The 19,405-nt window shown below is 48.2% G+C and overlaps 1 protein-coding gene across 1 annotated transcript in view; it reads right to left on the bottom strand.

The window, feature by feature from the left end:
• Window positions 1-1,944: 1,944 nt before the first annotated feature.
• Window positions 1,945-19,405, bottom strand: part of CACNG2 (calcium voltage-gated channel auxiliary subunit gamma 2) — a 51,074-nt gene continuing 33,613 nt past the window's right edge. Inside the window, exons 2-4 of the mRNA XM_054386818.1 lie at window positions 6,873-6,956; window positions 2,968-3,108; window positions 1,945-2,480 (exon numbers count right to left, since the gene is read on the bottom strand). Coding sequence (XP_054242793.1) covers window positions 1,945-2,480; window positions 2,968-3,108; window positions 6,873-6,956 — 761 coding nt within the window. The remainder of the gene's footprint in view (window positions 2,481-2,967; window positions 3,109-6,872; window positions 6,957-19,405) is intronic.

Genomic DNA, 19,405 nt, shown 5'->3' with positions numbered 1-19,405 from the left:
ACAGGGTGTTACAGAGCCCCCCTGTGCTGCCCTGCCACCATCTCCCCACCCGCCTGTATCCACAGCGGCCATCATGGGGGGAGCTGGATTAAAAGTGGTTCCTGGCACCCCTAATGCCCCATTCCCCTGGCACAGCAGGGAGGGAGTGGGCTGTGTTCCTGGGACAGGCTGGCAGGGGCCCAGCTCTCCTTGCTACTGTGGATAAGACCACAGCAGGCCAGGACCCCCTGGCAAGGGGAGGATGAGGACAAAACCCAGAGGGAGATGCCTGATGGCTTTGCACCTCTCCCTGGAACGGCTGCTGGGTCTTGAGGGGCTGAGGATCAGAGCAAGGAGCTGCCTGGGATTTGGGCTGGGGAAGTACATGTGTCAAGGCCAAGCAGCCAGTGTCCGACTTTGGGTCAGGGCAGGCTGGCTCTGCCTAGGGAAGGAATAAGTGACTTCAGGGGGTGGCTAGGTGGACCTCACCATGCCCCCACATGGCTGCAGTCCCAGTGGAGGGACCTCAGGGGGACCTGGGCAGTTTTGGGGGACACACAGCTGCCCTGGGGAACCTCTGGAGCATTCACAGGAGAGCGTGCCTGCCCCTGGGCATGTATGTGTGAGTATGGCGACATGTGCACGAGTTCCACCTCCCTACCCCACCTCACACTGCCCTCAGCTTTGGCCTCCCATGTCCCGACCCCACCACAGCAGCAGCCTCCTGAGGGGATGAGAGCCCTGGTTCACCCCACCAGCCTCCCACCCTCTGCCTGCACCTCCCACCCTGCTTCCTGCTGCCTTTTTCCCGTTTGGTTTTTTTTTTTTTCACAGTTTAAATTTGGAAAAAACAAAAATGAAAAGAAAAAAATACTATCTGCTTTTCTTGCAAGTAAATCCACTTATTGTATTTACATTTATTTATAGCTGTTGTTTTATTAAAAAAATTGCCACTTTTAAGAAACCTTTTTTTGTCCTTTTTTAGTTTTTGTTTTTGTCTCTGTGTGTATATCTTTATTTACTGTGACTGTTTGCTTTTTGCACTGTCACTGTTAACCCCAGGGTCCTCAGGGCTGAAGAAGCAGGGACCGCCCTGGGGGCCACTGTGGAGGGGTCACTCAGCATCAGCTCCTGCACTCCCTAGGGACAGGAGTTACTTTTAACCCCTACACACCTGTGGGGCACGAGCAGATCCCCACAGATCCTGGGGGAATGGAGCAGAACCCCATGGATCCCAGGGGAAAGGAATAGGTTGACGTTGACCTCAGGGATCCTCCATAACTGGCCCAAGGACACCAAAGCTGCTACCGGCCAAAACCCCATGCCCTGTCCCCTGAGGAGCCAGTGCTGTGTTAAAGGTACGTGGGAAATAAACCATAAAATTAAAGAGTAAAACCTCCCTAAATCCAAAGAGCTGCCTCTTCCTCCTCCCACTTGATTTATTGTCAATTGTTTTTTCTTCGTTCCCTTTTATTTTTTTTAAAGTCTGTTTTTATTAAATGTTAAAATAATGGTACATGGGAAATCATGCATTTTCTTTTAAATTTATTTCTATTTTTAAATCTCTTTCTCTCGATTTTAAAGTTTTTTCTTTTTTTTATTTTTTATTTTACTTTTTTTTTTAAGAATTTTTTTTAAATTGTTGTCTCTTTCCTCATGTTTCCTTTTCATTTGCATTTGTGGTTTTTTTTTTTGTTGTTTGCTCACTTGTTTGTCTGCTTATCTCCTTGTTTGTTTAGGATTTAATTTTTTTTGTCTTTTTTTTTTTGTTCTTTTTTATGGATTTTTTTCTTTTTTTTTTTTTTTTTGCATTGGGAAGGTCCCCACCCCCTGCAAGGGGCACATCCACCACCTCCTCCTTCCCACCACCCTGCTGGCCCCTGCCCTTTCCACCCTCCCCATCCCGCAGCCCACCCCTTCTCCTCCTGCCCGCTCCTGCCCCATTTTCAGCTCATGGCGACAGCTTCATACCGGGGTGGTCCGGCGGTTGGCTGTGTTGGTGTGGATAGAGTCCTTGTTCTCTTTCTGGATACAGTTGTGAACCTGGAGGAAACTGTTATCCCTGTCGGAGTTGTAGGTAGCGGTGGGGGTGGTGCTTGCCTTCAGCGGGTCCCTGGTCAGGGTATACATCGAGATCTCTGTTGATGGGAGGGTATTGAACCCTTTGATCCCGACGGGAGAGGCATCCCTGGAGTGTGAAGGCTCAGTGGAGCGGGAGCTGGAGCGGCTGCGTCTCTGATAGCGGTACCGGTAGCTGGGGATGCGGGTGATGGCGGAGGACTGGAGGTAGTCCGTGGCACGAGCGTTGGCGCGCAGCTGTTTGTGCCGGTCTATGAACATGTGGACGGCCAGCACTCCCACCATCTCGGCTATAATGAAGGACAGGGCCCCGAAGTAGAAGGACCAGCCGTAGGAATAACTGTTCTTCTTGGAGTCACTCTTGGAGGGGTCTCCAGCGTTGGCTGATATGTATACGATGATGCCAATTATATTACTCAGACCTGCCAGCCGGCCAGTGGAAAAGAAAGAGAGAGACATCAAGAAGGTCACATGTGGCCTTTGGGGGGGGGCATGGGCTTGAGCCCCTGCCCCCAGGATGTGGGAAGGGAGGGAACCGAGCCACCCATCCTCTCCCCAGGGACAGCTTTCCTTGGGAAACCCAAACAAGACCCTCCTCACATGCCTGCCACATCTTGCCTGGTCTCTGAGAGATGCTGGAAGTAGGGAAACTCTCTCCCTCTAGCAGCCCCCAAGCAGCCGGAAAGCCCCTGCCTGCAGGGCACTGCTGCCTGCCTCTGCCCAGAGAGCAGGCAGGGCAGAGAGGCACCCTTGGACTGCTTTCACCCTGAATAAAGCTCATCAGGCATGAGAAATGCATGCAGTCCTGCCTAGGCAACTGTGCCCCTGCAGGAAGCCCTTAGCTGGGCAGCCCCCCTCCACCTCCCAGAGCCCATCTCTGCGGGCATCAGGTGCTGTGCATCTCTTTACCTGCAGACACGAAGAAGATGCCGGCACTAAGGATGATGTTGTGTCGGGTTTTGTAGAACTCGCTGGCTGCAATGCAGAGTCCACCCATGAAAAGCAGAATCACACTCAGGATTGGGAAAATACTAGAGGCTCTAACAGCCCCTGCAGAGGAGAGAAGGAGAGGGACAGAAAGAACAACACAGGTGTGAGAGAAAGGAAAAAGAGGCACAGAAATGGTGACAGGGTGAGGGGATGAAGGGATGCGAGCATGTTTTGTGGGTGGGGGCAAAGGGGAGAAACAGAGGGTAATGTGTGGGGTGGGGTGTGGAGTAATTCAAGGAGGGATAAAGGCATCAGGGGGTGGAGGGAGGGAGTGAGAGAGAAACAAAGTGTGTCAAAGAGAGCAGAGAGAACTCTCCTGCGCCCTGGCTCTGCTGCTGCCACAAAGCTGCTCCTCACCGGTGTGAGGAGGTGGAGGAGGCTGCAGGGCTGCGGGCTGCAGGGCTGGGGGCTAAGCTGGGAACCTGCCTGTGCTGCCTGTCTCTGCTCATGCTGTTTTTTCCCCTGCTTTTGGGGGGACTGTGCTGGAGTGGGAGCCTTGGCACCATCTGTCTTCTCCTCCTGCAGGGTGCTGCCACTCAAGCCTGCTCTTCAAAGAGCAGCAACCCAAATGCTTCCTGTGGAGCTGCTCAATCTCGAATCCTCCCGAAAGGGCACAAGCATCTCAAGGAGAGATTTTTTTTTTTTTTTTTGTAGGGCTGAGAAGGAGGTATTGGTGCTATACACTGCTCTGCGGCTGCAGTGAGGACTGGGAAGTGCAAGTCCCAGCCCTGCATGCTGAAACGCGGGGCCTGTCCTAGTGATTAAACAACTGGGCTCCTTCCAGAGGGCAGGGATGGGGCTGGATGTGCCAGCTCCCACACACGCAAGCTCTCCATCGGTCGATACATGAAGAGCTCAGCCAGCAGAGGGCAATGGCACAGATGCACGTATGTGCTCAGATGCCCAGGAAAACATACCCCACAGCTTCTGGGGGGACTCTCTCATAGCCATGCAGGGAAAGGCCAGGGCTGTGGAACATGCACACCCACGCACACACACATGCACACGCTGCTGGTGGGCTGTTCAGTGGGTACCAACAGTTTGCCTGAGTTCATGTTGCCGATATTCCTGTTTTCAAAATGGGAAATACCTTCCTTCTTTTCTTCCCAAGAGAGAAGCAGCTGTTAAAGTATGAGATGAAGCCTTGCTTGACAAAGAAAGATATCATATAGGTTGGTGCAATTCTGCTTCTTGAACAAATATCTGGGAGGGGAGATGAAAGCTAATCCCTCCTTGCCTGTAAGAATGAACCCTATAAAACAAGCAGAGGACTTTTTCCTAAATGGGCTTCAAAGACCATGCTTCAAAGACCCTTTTGGCATCTGGATCCTACCAGGCACAAGGAATCATCTCCTTGAGGGGGACGCTAGCCTACCTCTTGTGCATGGGAAATGCAAAAGGCAGGGAGAAACCTCTTTTTCTTGTTTTCCAGTTCTGCCTGGCTGTTTTTCAGGGAACAGGATAGTGATAATAACCATCTTGATAGCTTCTGGAAAGCAAGGCGGCATTTGACAATGTGAAGCTTAAATGGCAGTAAGCAAACATCAAGCAGGCATCTGCTGTTCAGAGGGCTTCTAGAGGAATGCTTGGTCAGTCCCACAGCCTGGCCTTGACCACATCAATTCTATCTGGGTCTTACTTCTGAAATTCATGTCTGTTGGGAGAACACGAAGTTGCTGGCTGACATGGGGAGCTGCAGGCATTATGTGATGGGGAAGGACAGCAGCCTTGCTCAGCCCCTGCATTCTGCCCCTCAGGAAGACCATGTCAGCAAAAGAGAGGCAAAATCTTATCCAGTCTTAAGTCCATAGCCTTTTGTCTAAAGGGAAGAGGTCTCCTGGATGGTGTTTGAATGCTCCATTGTATCATCTGTCTATTCTCTGGATCGAGTGTTTTCTAGCAAAAGAAATGCAGGGATGCTTCTGCTTCCTCTCTGAAAATAGGTGTTTGATTTCTAAAATCCTGAGACATCTTAGGTGGATAGCTGGCAGAAAGAGAGCCTAAGCCCTTCTAGCCAGGCCATGAACACTACCCTGCAATCATTCTGGTCCCTCAAACGAGGTAATCACCTAGTCTGATACTAATATACCACTTCCTAGCTGTTCTTGCCAATATCACCAGACATTGCCCGTGTGCAGTGCTCAAGGCACTCCAGCTGAGCAGTAGTCCTGGGAAGAAGCTGTTCAGTGGGGTCCCTCTCCAGTCAGGCCTAAGCCAGCAGAAATCCCATTTCCCTCAGGAGTGACCCAATAGTCCTTTATTGACTTGCCAAATCTCTCTTTGAACCTGGCTTTTTCTTAAAAAGGGCTCTATCCTGGGGACACCCTCAGGTCCTGATGCTAAGCAAATTTTTGTCTTCAGATCTTGTTCACTCTGAGGGAGCAGGCCCATCCTTCTTGAGATGTTCACCCCCTTCCCCCAACCCTGTTTTTCTGAAGTGAAGCTGATGCTGCAAGCAGCTTCTTCGCTCCCAAATAGCTCTGCAAGAGCTGCCTCAGAGGCAACCTGCACAGTCACGGTGCCAAACTGGATCAAACCCTAGTCTTCAGCTCTGTTGTTCAGGGGCCACACAGCGATTAAGAGATCGATGCTGCAGAAAGGCATCTGAAAGAAGCAATCTCCCTGGGTTATTTACAATTTACAGTGGATGAAGAACAGTTTGAGAAACCAAGAGGAAGCAGCATAAGATCCACCTCTTTTCACATACAAATGAGCCTCACAGAATTTAAATTACCTCTTTCATCCCTGCCGCAGGGCTGGTTCTCCACATCTGGCTTGGAGTACACCCAGATAACAAGGAGATATTCTGAAACACTCCTGGCCTTTGCAGACCTCTGATGCTTAACCTTGGGAGGTCAAAAGCTCTTATCTCAAATTTCGGAAGGGAGAAGATCTCTTCTCCTGATGTCGAAAGGCTTTGGGCTTGTGGAGAGAAGGCAGGATATCAATCGGGGGACATAAGTAGAGGAGTGATCCCTTTTCAGATGTGCTAAAAGACCAGCAGACTCCTGCTTCTGGGGCAAGTGTGAAATACTGACTTGAATTCAGGGAGGGCAACACATGATGTGCACCTGCTGGCCATGCTGCCTTTCCTGTCCCCATGTGAAAAGTGGCATGAACTTCCAGGCTGGACTCAGAGCTCAGATTAGGCTTCTTTACAGAGACACCCTGTGCCTGGGGTACAGCACCTCTCCTGGGGGCTCTGAGTGAACACCAGGTCTATTTTGCAAAGGGCTTTGACTGTTCTTATACCTGCTTGCCGTTCTCATCACTAAAATCACTAAAGACATCAAAGATCAGATCTGCAGTCTCTAGAGGCAAGTGGTGTTTGGGGAAAGATGAAGACAGAAATAGGCGCTCCTTGGACACAATCCAGCTAATTTTTTCAATCTGATGCAACTTGAGTATCAGGTAGGGAAATATAAAATTCCTCTGCTTAAGGAGGAAGCACGAACCTTCACACACACACACATGCACACACACACACGTACATGCACGCACTGTCCCAGCTAGCCCAGTCCTGACCGTATGACCACTCAGCAGCTCTCCAATGGATCTGAATTAAGACTCTGGATTTATAGCTTAATTAATGATCATTATTAAAAAATACCACTGGTTGTTACTATGAATTTGCAGCTTGCACTGTCTCATGGACAGGGCCCCAGGGAGGTGAGAGTGGAGCTATTTTTGGGGGGTGGTGAGACTCTGGGGTCACTGGCATGCTCATAGGTCCCATCATCTCTACCACCCTACCTTCAGAAAGCAAAAGGCACCCGACGCTACCACCTACGAGCTGCTGCAAAGAGAAGAGCCTGCGGACTTACGGAGGAAATATTCTGCTGTATCGGCTTCATAATCTGCATCCTCAGGGAAGTGATCGATTTGCTTACACAGACCTTTAAAATTCCCTAGGGAACAAGAGAAAGAAAAAAAGAACAAATGAGAACACCAACCCCTGCCTCTCAGGAACAGCTGCCCTCTGCGTTGCCCTTTGTACCCTCCCTGCCTTCCTCCCGGGCAGCAGACCTGCTCATGTATGGATGCCCATTAAATGCCCAAATGCATTTCTTGCACACTTGCACACATATCTCCCTCTGATTTGTACAGGAACATGGGATTTGCTGTCTGTATCCAGTCTGATGCCCATCTAGCCCAACACCCTTCGCTCAATGATGGAAAGCACCAGAGGTCAGCAGATCTGACTCCTGCTGCAGATGGCACTGCCTGCCTCTGAGGGCTGTGGAATGAGAAGAGGAGCCAGAGGCTGGGTCGTGCTGCACAGATGAGGGTCAGGGGTTCCTTCCTTTAGCATTGACCAGTGTGGTTGTGGGTGTTTGTGTTTCATCTTTTGTGGCCTTAATGGATCCCAGCAGCACTGTGCACAGTGGGTTGATAAAGTTTGGGTGGAAAAGTGTTTGTTTCTCTCAGCTGTGAATTTGCTGCCTATTCATTTCATTGGCAGGATATATGCCATTGTTCCGGTGTGGTACAAGGAAACCGAAAGCTCTTAATTGACTTTCTCCCTATGACTGCTTGTTTTGCATACGTTTATCAGGCCTCCTCTTGCTTCCTCTCACAGACTAAGGCTACAAGAAACTTGGTGGAAGTGCTTGGTATGCAGCTCTGCAACAAAACACCTTTTGAACTGGAGGAGCAAAATCTTCTTCCATAAGTGAGGGAAACTGGACAGGTTACCCCTAGTTTTGTCAGGGTGGTTTATGTACAGGGCCTTCTGATGGATTTAGTCATGGGGCATCCTTTTTCACATGCTCCCAGCAGAAGGCCAGTATTTTGCCCTTTAGAATCCTTATCAGCCTCTTATTTTCATCATTCATGTCTCTCTTCTCTTGAAATCAGAAATACCACATTGGAGAGGTAATGCTCAAGCCCTATCATCACCATTACCACTGGTTAACTAGAATCTCAAAGGAGGAGTCATGTAGAAGGCAGTTTCATCGTATCTCCTGGAGTACCCCCCCCAATCTTTTTCTCATCCTTTGCCTTGTATTTCCCCCTGGGCTCTTGCACTGGATGGCCATTAACACAGAACTGAGTAACATAATCGGTCCAGAAGGGAGGAATGCAGTGTCTGCATAAGGTGCATGGATAGACACAGTGATCCCATGGGCCTCTTCACCAAAGGTCAGCCACTGATGTGGCTCAGGCTGACTGATCCCTCAAAAGAAGAGTTTGGAGTCCAATTCTGGAGAGTGACAAATGCTGAGGCAGCCTGGGAAAGCCACCTGCCACCTTGGCCCTGAGCCCAGACGCTGGACCAGCTGGGCATGCAGGGCAAGGGGAAAATGAAGCCACCGCAGTTATGATTGCTGCATCTGGGAAGGGTTGCTTGTGGGAATGTAGAGCTCTTCTAGGCAAACTCTGCCTAGGCTGAGACCTGCAGGGACCATGTCAGGTCCTTAAGTCATGTCTCAGAAGGTTTATTCCAGATGAATTCCAATTATCTTGTAGATATTTGAGAAGAGCTGGAAGAAGGACCAAGCTCAAAGGCTGTCCCCTGAGTCTCTTCCTGAGGCCAAACCTTACTGAAGCAAGGTTAGGGATGTGTTGAGAGGCAGTGCTGAGCAAATAAATGTAGAAGGCAGGCAGGTGGGTTCCTCTAGGTCAGCCCCCAAGCTCATTCCCTCTTCATCCAGTTGGCTTGTGTCTGATGCTTCTGAGATGCCTATTGCCTTTAACTAGTTCAAAGAGCTTCCAGGAAGGGGCTAGAGACAGCAGAAAGGAGTATGTGTGCATGTAATAGGTAAGTAACAGGAGAAGAAAGTAGGAACAAAGCTTCTCCATAACCAAGTGTTATTCCCACACTGAAACTGTGAGTTATGAAAGGAGGCTATTAATCACTCATCCCCAATCCAGTTATCTGGAATGTTATCAAGAAGTGTCTGCTTCTCAGCTATGGCTCTTCCAGAAGGAAGGATTCATAGCCAAGCAAATTCCTTTGCTGCAATCCCACCCTTCTACTTGCCCAATTAAATATCTGTGGGTCTCTTTTCCCTTGCTTGCCCTTGACTGCCTTGGGCCATCTGCCCGTGACAGACCAGCAGCTCATCACCCTGGTCCCTTGGCTGCAGTCACTGATGTACGGTGCACATGAACACTGCCACTCTCCGAGGCACCAAGGAAGTATCCAGCCTCAGATTTCATCTCTTTGCCCAACAGATCCTGAGCACTGACTGCCTCCTGTCCACACATGGTGTGGCAGCTAACAGGGCCTCCTTGGCGCAAAGCCAGAGCTCCCCAGGTGGAATAAGCCAAGAAGGAAAGAGGTGCTACATCTGGAAAGTCTCTCTCACTGTGCCCTCTTTTCCCTGCTTCCTCTCTTCTCCGTCTCCCCTGTTCCATTTCTTGCTGCAGTTGTTTGGGAACTGTGCTGGGGTGTCTTTCATATGGACCCATGTGGGATAGCGAGTTAGAGGTTCAGCTGCTCAGACAGGGTGAGGGAACACGCAGGCTCTTTGAAAATCTGCTCCTGGTACCAAGTGTCTAAAAGGCCTTGCTGATGTGGCTTAGCAGGGTGCTTGGCCATTGGCATGTCCAGACTTGACTTGCTTAAAATGCCATGGCATTGAGGAGCTGCCCCTCATGGCAGCCTGATATGCTGTGACAGGCTGATCCCCTGCCCTGGCTCAACTCTGCCAGGGTTCTTGAGGGCAAGGTGGGCAGCACTGGTTCCACTTTAGCCCCACTTTGTCTGTGCTCAGCACAGAGTGCTGTGACTCTGGATGCTGACTATCTGCCTGTGCTACCACACCCTCTCCTCCAAAGCCTCCCAGCTCCTCTGGGCGATGGATGGGGAAAAGATGCAGAATTTAGGTCATTAATATGCTAACTGGAAATATCAGAGAACAAGATTCAGTTTTTGCTCTGCCACAGGCATGCTGTTAAAACAGCTTCTTCTCTTTGCCTTAGAGTCCCAGCCTGTAAAATGGGGGTGACAGGACTCCTCTGCCTCGTGCTGTATGGACATGTGTTAAGGAGGGCATGGTGTGGGTGCACTGGTGCCAACAGCTGTGCAAGTACTTGGAGTAGGTGAGTGATGAATGGTGGCGGTTCAGAAACCCACTCAGTGCAAGGAAGGTCATGCTGCCACCTCTTCTGCCAAGGTCACTTGGCAAATCTCTGATAGACATCTGTGGCCTGCTGAGTTGGTGCAGCAGCCTCCCTGGCAACCTGTGTTGGTGGAAGCACAGTGGCCACACACAGGGAGGGAGATGAAGCAACTCAGCAGTGCTGCTGAGGTCTGACACAACAGCCTTTTCCCATGCTGCACATGCAATTTGAGGAGCCAGGGAGGGAAGAGCCATTACCACCCTATAGTTAATACTCCTGAATACCTGTGCAAGAGCAAATTGTTCTTTGGGAGGGTATGTAGGGTTTGAGAACCCCTCAAGAGAGTAAGAGCAATGTCATTGCTGTACTTGTGTCCCTTTGCCCTTCTTGTTCTTCCTAACTAGAGCTATTTCATGCTGTGAACCCTGAAACAGGCAGATTTTGAGTTCTCTGGCTTCTCCTGCATGCCTTTCTGAGAAACTTAAGCCACGTGCTTCCACCTCCTCACTGCAGCTCTCCCAGCACAGTTCAGGTTCTCTCTTCATCCTTTCTTGTGCTCACCCACCAGATCTTCCTCCTATTTCTCAGTCTCTCTCATTCATTGCAGCCACCTCCATCTCCCTGGTGTACTGGTGTGGGCATCTTCTTCAAGCAACCTGCTCTGGGATGTGCAGGCTGCAAAAGGGCCAGGAAGGAGCTCTGACTTGTCTCAGGACAGAAAGGCTGGGGATGCCCAGATCCATGAAAAAAAATCACAGAGCAGCCCTCAAGTCCCCTGGGTATTACTAGGACTCCTTAGACAAGATCTCCACTGTTTGCTTGTTGACTGCTTAAGCTTTGGGAAACACAGTCTGGAGGAACTATGACTGGTGCAAGAGACTCCCCCAGTGTCTGGACCAGGACACAAGCTGCCCAGCTGGGTCATTAAGAGCAGAAGCAACCTGCCTAAGATGCATGAAAATCCACACTAACTGTGTGTTCAACCCTCAGAGAGACCTCCTCCAATGTGGCTGGGTCATTGTTTGGGTACATGCTGTCTATTCAGGACAGCTGGCAGCCATCAGCTCTGCTGCAGCGAGAGTCAGACCAAGTTACCCCCAATGAGAACCTGTCTTGGTATTGGTGATAGGGTTTATTTTTGTGCTGCTTTGTGCAGCTCTGTCTCTTTCAGAAGTCTTGCTTGCCTGCAGAGTGCAATCCATTGCAAAATAGTAAGTTCCAAAGAATGAAAAGCTACTCCCTTTCTGCAGGGTAGGAACACTTTTAAATGGTCAGGACGGCACATCTGAAAACTGGGAGCCAGAGGCAGAGGAAAAGACGTCCAAAAGGAGAGAAGCAGACAAAGAGGGATGAGAACAGAAAGACCTGTTTTCCTGGAGTGATTTGTGATATTTCCATTTATGGAAAAAAGCAATCCACTGAAAGCTTTCCTTCAGTCTCACTCTCTAATTTAGCAGAGGTTTTGGCATGATGGCTTATAGAGAAATAAATAAAGGAGACTGGATATAGCTGTTGTCTCTAAAAGCTCAGAAAGACGGCTTGGTGTTGGCCAAGGATTCAGTACCTCTTTTCTGCCACACGTTCCCTGTATCATTTTAGGAAAGTCACTTAACCCTGCTCTGCTTTCATTCAAAATGGGAATAAGGATATTTCCTTGCCTTAGGAAAATAGCCTGAAGATAGTTATATTAAAAATATGACAATGATCATACACTGGATCATTTGGGCAAGATAATTATCCCCAGTTTCCAGTTCAAACATAGCATGCTCATCTTTGGTGTGACCTTCCCTCAGATAAATGTGAAGGCTATATACATGTGAAAGCTCTCCCAAATTCACACTTGTGATTCCTGCCTCAGAAGTAATCTTTGCTGCAGATTGATATTTACTATCTACTCATGAAAGAAATGTGAGAAACAGTGCATGAAGGGTGGGTAGTCAGACACAAACACAAACACTTATTTCTGATCCAGGCCTCTGTTTCTGAGTGAAGTCTGTTAGGTACCAGGTGGTGAAATGGGGCTCAGAGCCAGTTTCTGGGCTGGGAATACAAATTCCACAGCTACATGGCAAATTGTTGGCATGTCTTTCTTGCATGTTTTGGCAAAGGGCTTCCAAACCAGAAGAGGAGGCCTGCCGTCCCTGTCAAAAAATGCTACTCGTGACACCGAGTTGTTAATGCCCAACCTGACATGACTTCAAGGGTAAGGAGTGAGGTTTCATGAAGTGCCAAGGGAAGCACAGGAAAAGCCCTTCAGAGGCATTTTGATTACTCTCCACCCTTCCAAGAATGAGAGCACTCATTGTTTTGGGGGATTTAGAGCTGATGAAGAGCACAGTGGCAGGGAGCACAGACAGTGCTTGTGGGCATCTGCTTTTACCCACCTGTACTGATGTACCCAAAAGAAAGGCTGGCTTTTCAAAAGTGCTCATTATCCCTCTGGGGGAATCTCTCCAGAGATAGCACCCTGCAAAAATTAGGCCATCTTTTCACATGCCTCAGTACACATTTAAAGGTCTTGGTTACAGGGTGTAGGGTTATACCAGCAAACGCAGCCATTGTGCCACAGGGATGGTCATTTCTGGGCTTGAGCAAGTGATGCTCTGGCAGTTCTGACCCTTCACAGTGGCAATGGATGCTGTACTAGTGGCAATATCTTTTGACTCATGGGTAATTTCAAGACCAAAGAATCCATAGCTCTTCTTAGGGACAGAAGAACTTTCCCCTACATGGTGAAGCATAGCGGGGCAGCAAATGAGGTCTACGGGCTAAGCCTGGGACAGTAGCTGAGATCCTGTGAGAACAAAGGACCATCAGAAATTGGTGCAAATGCAGTGTGTGCCTGCTTTGATGTGGTCTTCTCTAAGATAAACGTGCAGCAGTGCATATGTTAAAAAACCCAAACAAAACCTTAGCAACATAACCAGTATGTTGCATACATAATTCTCTCCCTGGGGAGAGGATAAAAGAACAAACCACATATGACTGATATCAAGCCCCATCTCTTAATGTGCCACTGGAAATCATTCAGATACTGTGGTGAAAAAGCTTGTAAAAGAACTGATGCAAAAGAGAAATTGATCTTGCAGTTATGAAAGAATATCCCCCCTGCCTACAAGGCAGAACTATTATACCAGCTGTCCTCACCTTATTATTAATAATCATGTTTATTACAGCTGTTGCCAAGTATCAGATGATAAAGGGAGTTTACTGCAGTAAAAATGGTACAAACACTGCCATACAAACTATTGCTACCTTGGTGAGCATGAAGGGAAGGGTGTATCACAGAGCATTAGCAACGACCAATGCTACAGCAGTAAAATGGCTTAGTAATAACAGTTCTGGGGAGAGGAGTTTAGTCAGGAGATTGTAAATAAATAGAAAAAGAAATGCAGACACAGATGGGCAAGGAAGGAAAAAAGTAGGAGAAGCCGGTATAGGGTAGTGCTGAGGAGATGGTGAGGTGAAAGGAGAGAGGCAAAGTGAAAGGCCACCGAGCACTGGGGAGAGAAGTCCCCTTCAAGCCAGTATGAGGCTCCTGTTCAGCCTTTTTCAGCTCATATTCCTTGCTCGCTCTCTCTCCTTGCAGCACCTCCCGACAGTCACCCGGTGAAGGAGAGAGGGCTAATGACAGAGGAAAACGGTATGTGTGGCTGCAGGCGGCCTGGCTTACTCCCCCACAGAGCCTCAATGCTGTGGGAGTGCAGAAGAACCCCATCGCATCTCAGCATCACCCACACGGTCCCCGCGCAGCACTCTGCCTGCCTGCTGCTGCAGCCGCAGCAGCGCACGAATGGGGATCGCTCTGCATTACGGCCGGACCCCGCGCCTGCTCTCTGCCTTCCATCTCTTCGTATTTTCCTTAGAGGCAGCAGCCGCCTCACCTTCCCACCCCGCTCCCGAGCGCTGCTAAGTAGCCGATAGACACTGCCTCAGAGCTGGCTATAGCTATTCCTTGTACGTGGGTAGAGAGGCAGTGGTAGCAAAACCTATTATTAAGATTATATGAAGATTTCCATTTTTAAACACCCTCTTTTTTCCAGGATTGTAACTTTCAAAAATATCCTCACCAGCGCTTGAGTTTTCCTGTGCTTTGTCACAGGCAGAGAGTGGGATTGGCTGGGAGAACTGGGCAAAGGCTCTTGAACGTGTTTGGTGCTAACACAGACCCAGCACTTTGGAGCTTTGCAAGCTGAAACATTGTGGGTGGGTGGTTCTCAGGGACTGCTAGACATCTGTCCGAGTTACGAATGAAAAACCTCAATACAGCAATAATAACAATCATGCAAAAAAAATCCTTTTTCCATGTAAACATCTCCTCTGAGAAACTATGCCTCTATGGTCTAGACTATGGCAGAATCAAACCTGAGCTGAATTTCTTCTGAAAATAGTACCGGTCATAAAAATGTATTAGGCTTGTCTAAATCATCCAAAGCTGTGGATAACTTTCCTCCTCCTAACATTATATTTCTCACATTTCCCTGCTGTGCTGGCATTCTAGAATTGAAAAAGTGTTATATATATACATGTATAACAAATGCATGTCATGGTTTCACATATATATGTCAGTGAAATAATTTTTTTCCTCTTTTTTCTAACTGGTGTTTTCTTGTGTGATTCAGTCAATATGTAAAACATTGACAATACCTCTTATTCCTCAACAGTGAGGTCAGGAACTATTTCTACAACTGCCAGAGCGACTAGTGTCACTCCAGGTAAGCAAACCATGAACTTTCTGGCATACAACCTCTGTTGCAGAGATTTCAAGATAGATCAGCTGAGTCAGCAAAAGCCATTTTCTTTGCCTTGAGAAGAGGCAAAACTGATCACCAAATGAGCTGGGAACCACAAAAAGAATTGAGAAAAGTGTTTGTAAATAGTTCTGCTCAGATGTTACATTGTGATGTTGGGTTTTAAATTTCAAAGGTGCATCTGAATTGCTGGGGCTGCTGGGGTGGAGGATGAAAAAGTGAAGGCAGAAGTTGATCAGAACATGGAAAGAAGGCCAAGCAAAACAGAAAGGGCAAGTAAAAGAAATCAAGATATTACAGAGGATTAAAAAAAAAAATCTGGCAATTTGTAGCAAAAACGTTTGTGTGTGTGTGTGTATGTAACGAGTCAAATGTGACACTACAACTGTGAGCCAAGTGACAGGAAGGGTGATGCAATTATCTGCAGCGAGAGAGAAATGATGTGCATAAGGTGTGGGAGGAGAGGAGGTGCTCCATAGCTACCACAGGCAATCCCAATCCATGACTGCACATCCAGATGTCAGAGGAAGGGAGATGCTAATACAAGCCTGGAGAGAAAGGGGTGGATGGGATGAAGGCAGTATTTAAGAGTTGTCACTTCTCTTTTCTTTGTTTTTGTTTCTTTTTTTCCCCTATCATGGCAACAATATTGTAACTAGGCCAGGTTTTGCATATAGGGTTACAACATCAAACTCTCAGAAATCAAAGCATGTAAACAACATCCCAGCCAGATGAGGACATAAGGACTGAACTGTCTCGAACTTGAACTCAAAGACCCAGAGCTCAAGTGGGTTACTTTCCACCCAAAATTATGCAGAGGAAATCCAGGGGTCAGAAAATTTATAAATCAGCTGACCCTACTGGGTTGCATTTTTCTTCCCAGACATAACTGTGTTACTGACTTGTAAGTGTGCATCAGAGGACAGACCCAGACTCACTTTGTACAGCAGGTCATCTTTTGGGTCAGTGGTGAGAACGCAGTTCTAGGGGTGACTGGAAGTTACTGCACTCAGGCACAGATTTACCAGGCAAGAAAAGAAGGAAACCCAGGCCTCCTTACACAGTGAAAAGTGGTCTGTGCAGCCTGGAACACAGCCAGGAGCTGCACAGTGCCTTGCTTCAGATGGGGGCTGACCACCTACGGTAGTGGTAACTTGGGCTTGCCTATTCTCAAAGTCCAAATCGTGGATCTTGCAATTGTAATGCTGTGCTCACAAGGCTTTTTGCATGCAATTTCCTTAGTCATTTTTAAATTACGAAGGAGGAGAAAAGGCAATTCAAATCTTTCATTTCCAACTCCACACCGCATTTATCTCTGACATATCCAGCTGGATCTATAGGGAGACGCTGTCCTCAGCTAAACCGGTGTAAATCTAGTGTGACTCTGAGCTGCTCCTTCAGCAGATATGGTCACAACCAAATTAGGCTTGCAGCTGGTAATTAGCTTATGAAGTATGTGGTGTGCTTTAGGGTCCTTCAGGATGCAAAGGGCTTTATAGAAATTATTATTAGTTATTAATAATAAAAATACCCGAGAACCCCAGGGAAATAATCCAAAGAATGGAACAAGTCAATGACAGAGGCAGCTTTTAATCCATCCTCCCTCTTCTGCACCACTTAAGCTCTCCTCCTCATTCCCTTCCAAGCCTCAGACACATGGAGGAAGGGAAAGACCCCCGTCACACGTTTAGCAATTTGGCAGTCTCAGTAAGTCTCCTGTGTTCTCCCACACAACACTGTCAGCCTGCAGTAGGAATTGTCAAATCTGTACTGACAGCCAGCAGGAGAAATTTTGGGAAATAGCAAGGCGTGGGAATTCCTCAGCTTGATTCCCATGGAAAAACAGCAATCCTGCTCTGGTGGTCTTCAGAGTCTTTCATCTCATTGCCCTCCCCACCCCTGGGAAAAGGACTGGGCAGGTAGGCACTGCTTGCTTTCTTTAATGATCTCTGGGTGAGGATTTGGGGTCTGGTGGAGGTTGTCTGAGTTGGAGTGAGCAGCTCTACTGGGGATGTACAACCTGTTTTGGCTATTCCAGTCCAGCAGATGAGTATGAAGTTTATTTTAGGTGAGGAAATAGAACAAGAGAAGGGCTAGGTTTTCTCTAGCACTCTTTATACCCCAGGGAACCCAAAGCCCTTCATGCAACACTGAGAAAGATCCCCCAGCGTGGTGGCTCTGCAGACGAGCATGGCAGCCATTACGTGCTCACTGAGCTCGCACACGCTTGCCCTCGGAGAGCGGGGGCGGCTTTACCCAGGCAGGGAATATTGGTTATCCCTTACTCTCTTCAGAAAGCACACTGGAGTTTTTGCTGTCCCTTCAGGCAGCCCACCAGAGATGGCCAGGAGGGAGCTCGGTGTAGGATTTCCTTGGCAGGAAGCCCTGCTGACTGCAGCGCTTTGGGTTGAGCTGCAATGTGCAGGGCCATGCGCTCGTGGAGATTTTCTGGCCCGTGCCCTTTCTGCCCTGAAGTGCCCCACCTTCAAGGAGAAAATTAAACCCCTGAGGAAGAGGTCAGGTCAGGACTTCATAATCTTTGCAATTTCCTCTAACAGTTGCTGCCCTGGTGTTGAGGGAGAAGCCCAACACAGAGCAGTTCCCCAGCTGGGCCAGGGCTACCCAGCACTGTGCTCTGAGGAGCACCCTGGCATGAGGGGAATGTGAGTGTGACAAACCTCTTAGGATGCTCTCCCTCAGCACACCCACTCCTGTCCTGGATCTCACTCATAAAATGATCCAGAGCTTCCAGAATGCTCCTAAAGCAGTAAAGAATCAGGAGGAAAGATGGGGCAGGAAGAGTGGATGGCTGGCTTGGTGTCCCCAGCTACCCCAGAAAGAGGAGCTCCCTGACTTGGCAACGTTCCCAGCTCTTTCCCAAACACCCTGAACACTGGATCCAAATGTAGCTTACTGTTGTTTCTCGGATTTCCCAGCTCTTCTGGGACTTAGATTTTGAAGGGTTGTGTGGCTTGCATGTATGGGTCATAATTCCCTGGGGTGATTACTCTGGTGCAATTGCTGGCAGGAAAAATACCTGGAGTAACAGCCGGACTGGCCTGTGGAAGCTGTCAGAAAGCAATGCCCTCTGTGCTAAAGGAGTCAGAACACAGAGTTTGCTTTGTTACACACAAAACAAACATCATGCTCATATTTTCACTTGGGCCCTTGGAGTTCAGAAAGTGTCGGTAAACACAGTCTGTATCCCACAGGGCTGAACAGGGTAGCTGGCCCCTGTGAGTCTGATGAAATTGCCTTAGCACAGCTATTTTGCAGCTCTCAATGTCTCCAGACAAGCTGCTGCTGTTCCAACTGCTGCTTTACTCATAATCCACATCAAACATTGGGTGTTAAAGTAGATATTGCACAGATTTGATTTTAGGTCCCTTTTTATGCAGCTGAGCGAAAAACAAATGCCAAGCCTTGCAAGTGGAGTTAGCTTTCAGAGGCTGCTATTAGAACATTAATAATTTTATGATTGTTATTTCCACTGGGTTGCAGGTACCCCAGTGATTTACAAAGAAACAAAGTGACTTGGCTCCCTTCTGAAGTGCTTACAACAAAAGTTAGACTTAAGCACAGCACTGGGCTTATTTAACAAGCAAACAGTGCCAGCAGGGTGTTTGGAAGAGGGAGGTTTATAGCAGCACAGGATCATGAGACATTTATGGTTGTGTATGCATGTGTATCCTGGCTTTTCAAAAGAAAACTCTGGAGGGAGAAGTGTGCTAGATTTACAGACAATGCCTGCAAGAAAGGTAAGTGGAGGTCAGGGAGGGAAGAATGATTTGGTAAGGGGAGGTTGAAGGGGAGGCTGCAAAGCAGGAGTGTGAAACTATCTGTGGCATAGCCAGCGAAGGCATACGGGGGAGCAGGTACTGCTGCTCAGTCATAATAACCCCTTTGAAGCTTGACTGCAAGCCGTGCTGCCGCACCAATATTTTTTCATCCACTGAGCACACTAATTTATTACAGAAGCGTCTGTAGGTGTGAGCTATGTGCTAGGGCTAATCTCTGAAGCGTTTTCAGCTACTCCACACATAACATTACTCTTGCGTCCTGGGGAGGAGGCTATTCATAATGGGATAAAATTTACTCACAACAGTAGACTAGGGAATATTATTTCTAATGTGATCTGATCCAGTTACACTCAGTTAGAAACCTGAAAGGCCGTTTCAGGGGTTTGAATCATGTCCAAGCCAGGTACCAAGCCACCTTCTGTGGCCAGGATTGTGTTACTTGGAGACATGCCTATCCGAGCTTGTTATACCAAACCATACCTCCCCGCCTACCCTACATGTGGAATAATGTGGGTCTCAGAACTGAAAATTCCCTGGTTTCCATGCAGTAGAACAAAAACTTTGCCTCCTAAAGAGTGCCACACACCCCACACCCCCCCCCCCCCCCATGTTTCCTTGGAAAAAATTAGCAGTTCTCCACTACAATAACTGATCTGAAGTTCCCTTCCTTAGTTTCTAATTTACTGCTATAGGTACTGCAGTCTGTGAAGCAACAACAACTATTGTGCTGCACCTTAG

The sequence above is a fragment of the Indicator indicator genome, chromosome 14 (genome assembly GCF_027791375.1).
Source record: "Indicator indicator isolate 239-I01 chromosome 14, UM_Iind_1.1, whole genome shotgun sequence".
NCBI lineage: Eukaryota > Metazoa > Chordata > Aves > Piciformes > Indicatoridae > Indicator > Indicator indicator.
The sequence above is the reverse complement of the archived record's forward strand: the minus strand, read 5'-3'. Positions and strand labels throughout refer to the sequence as shown.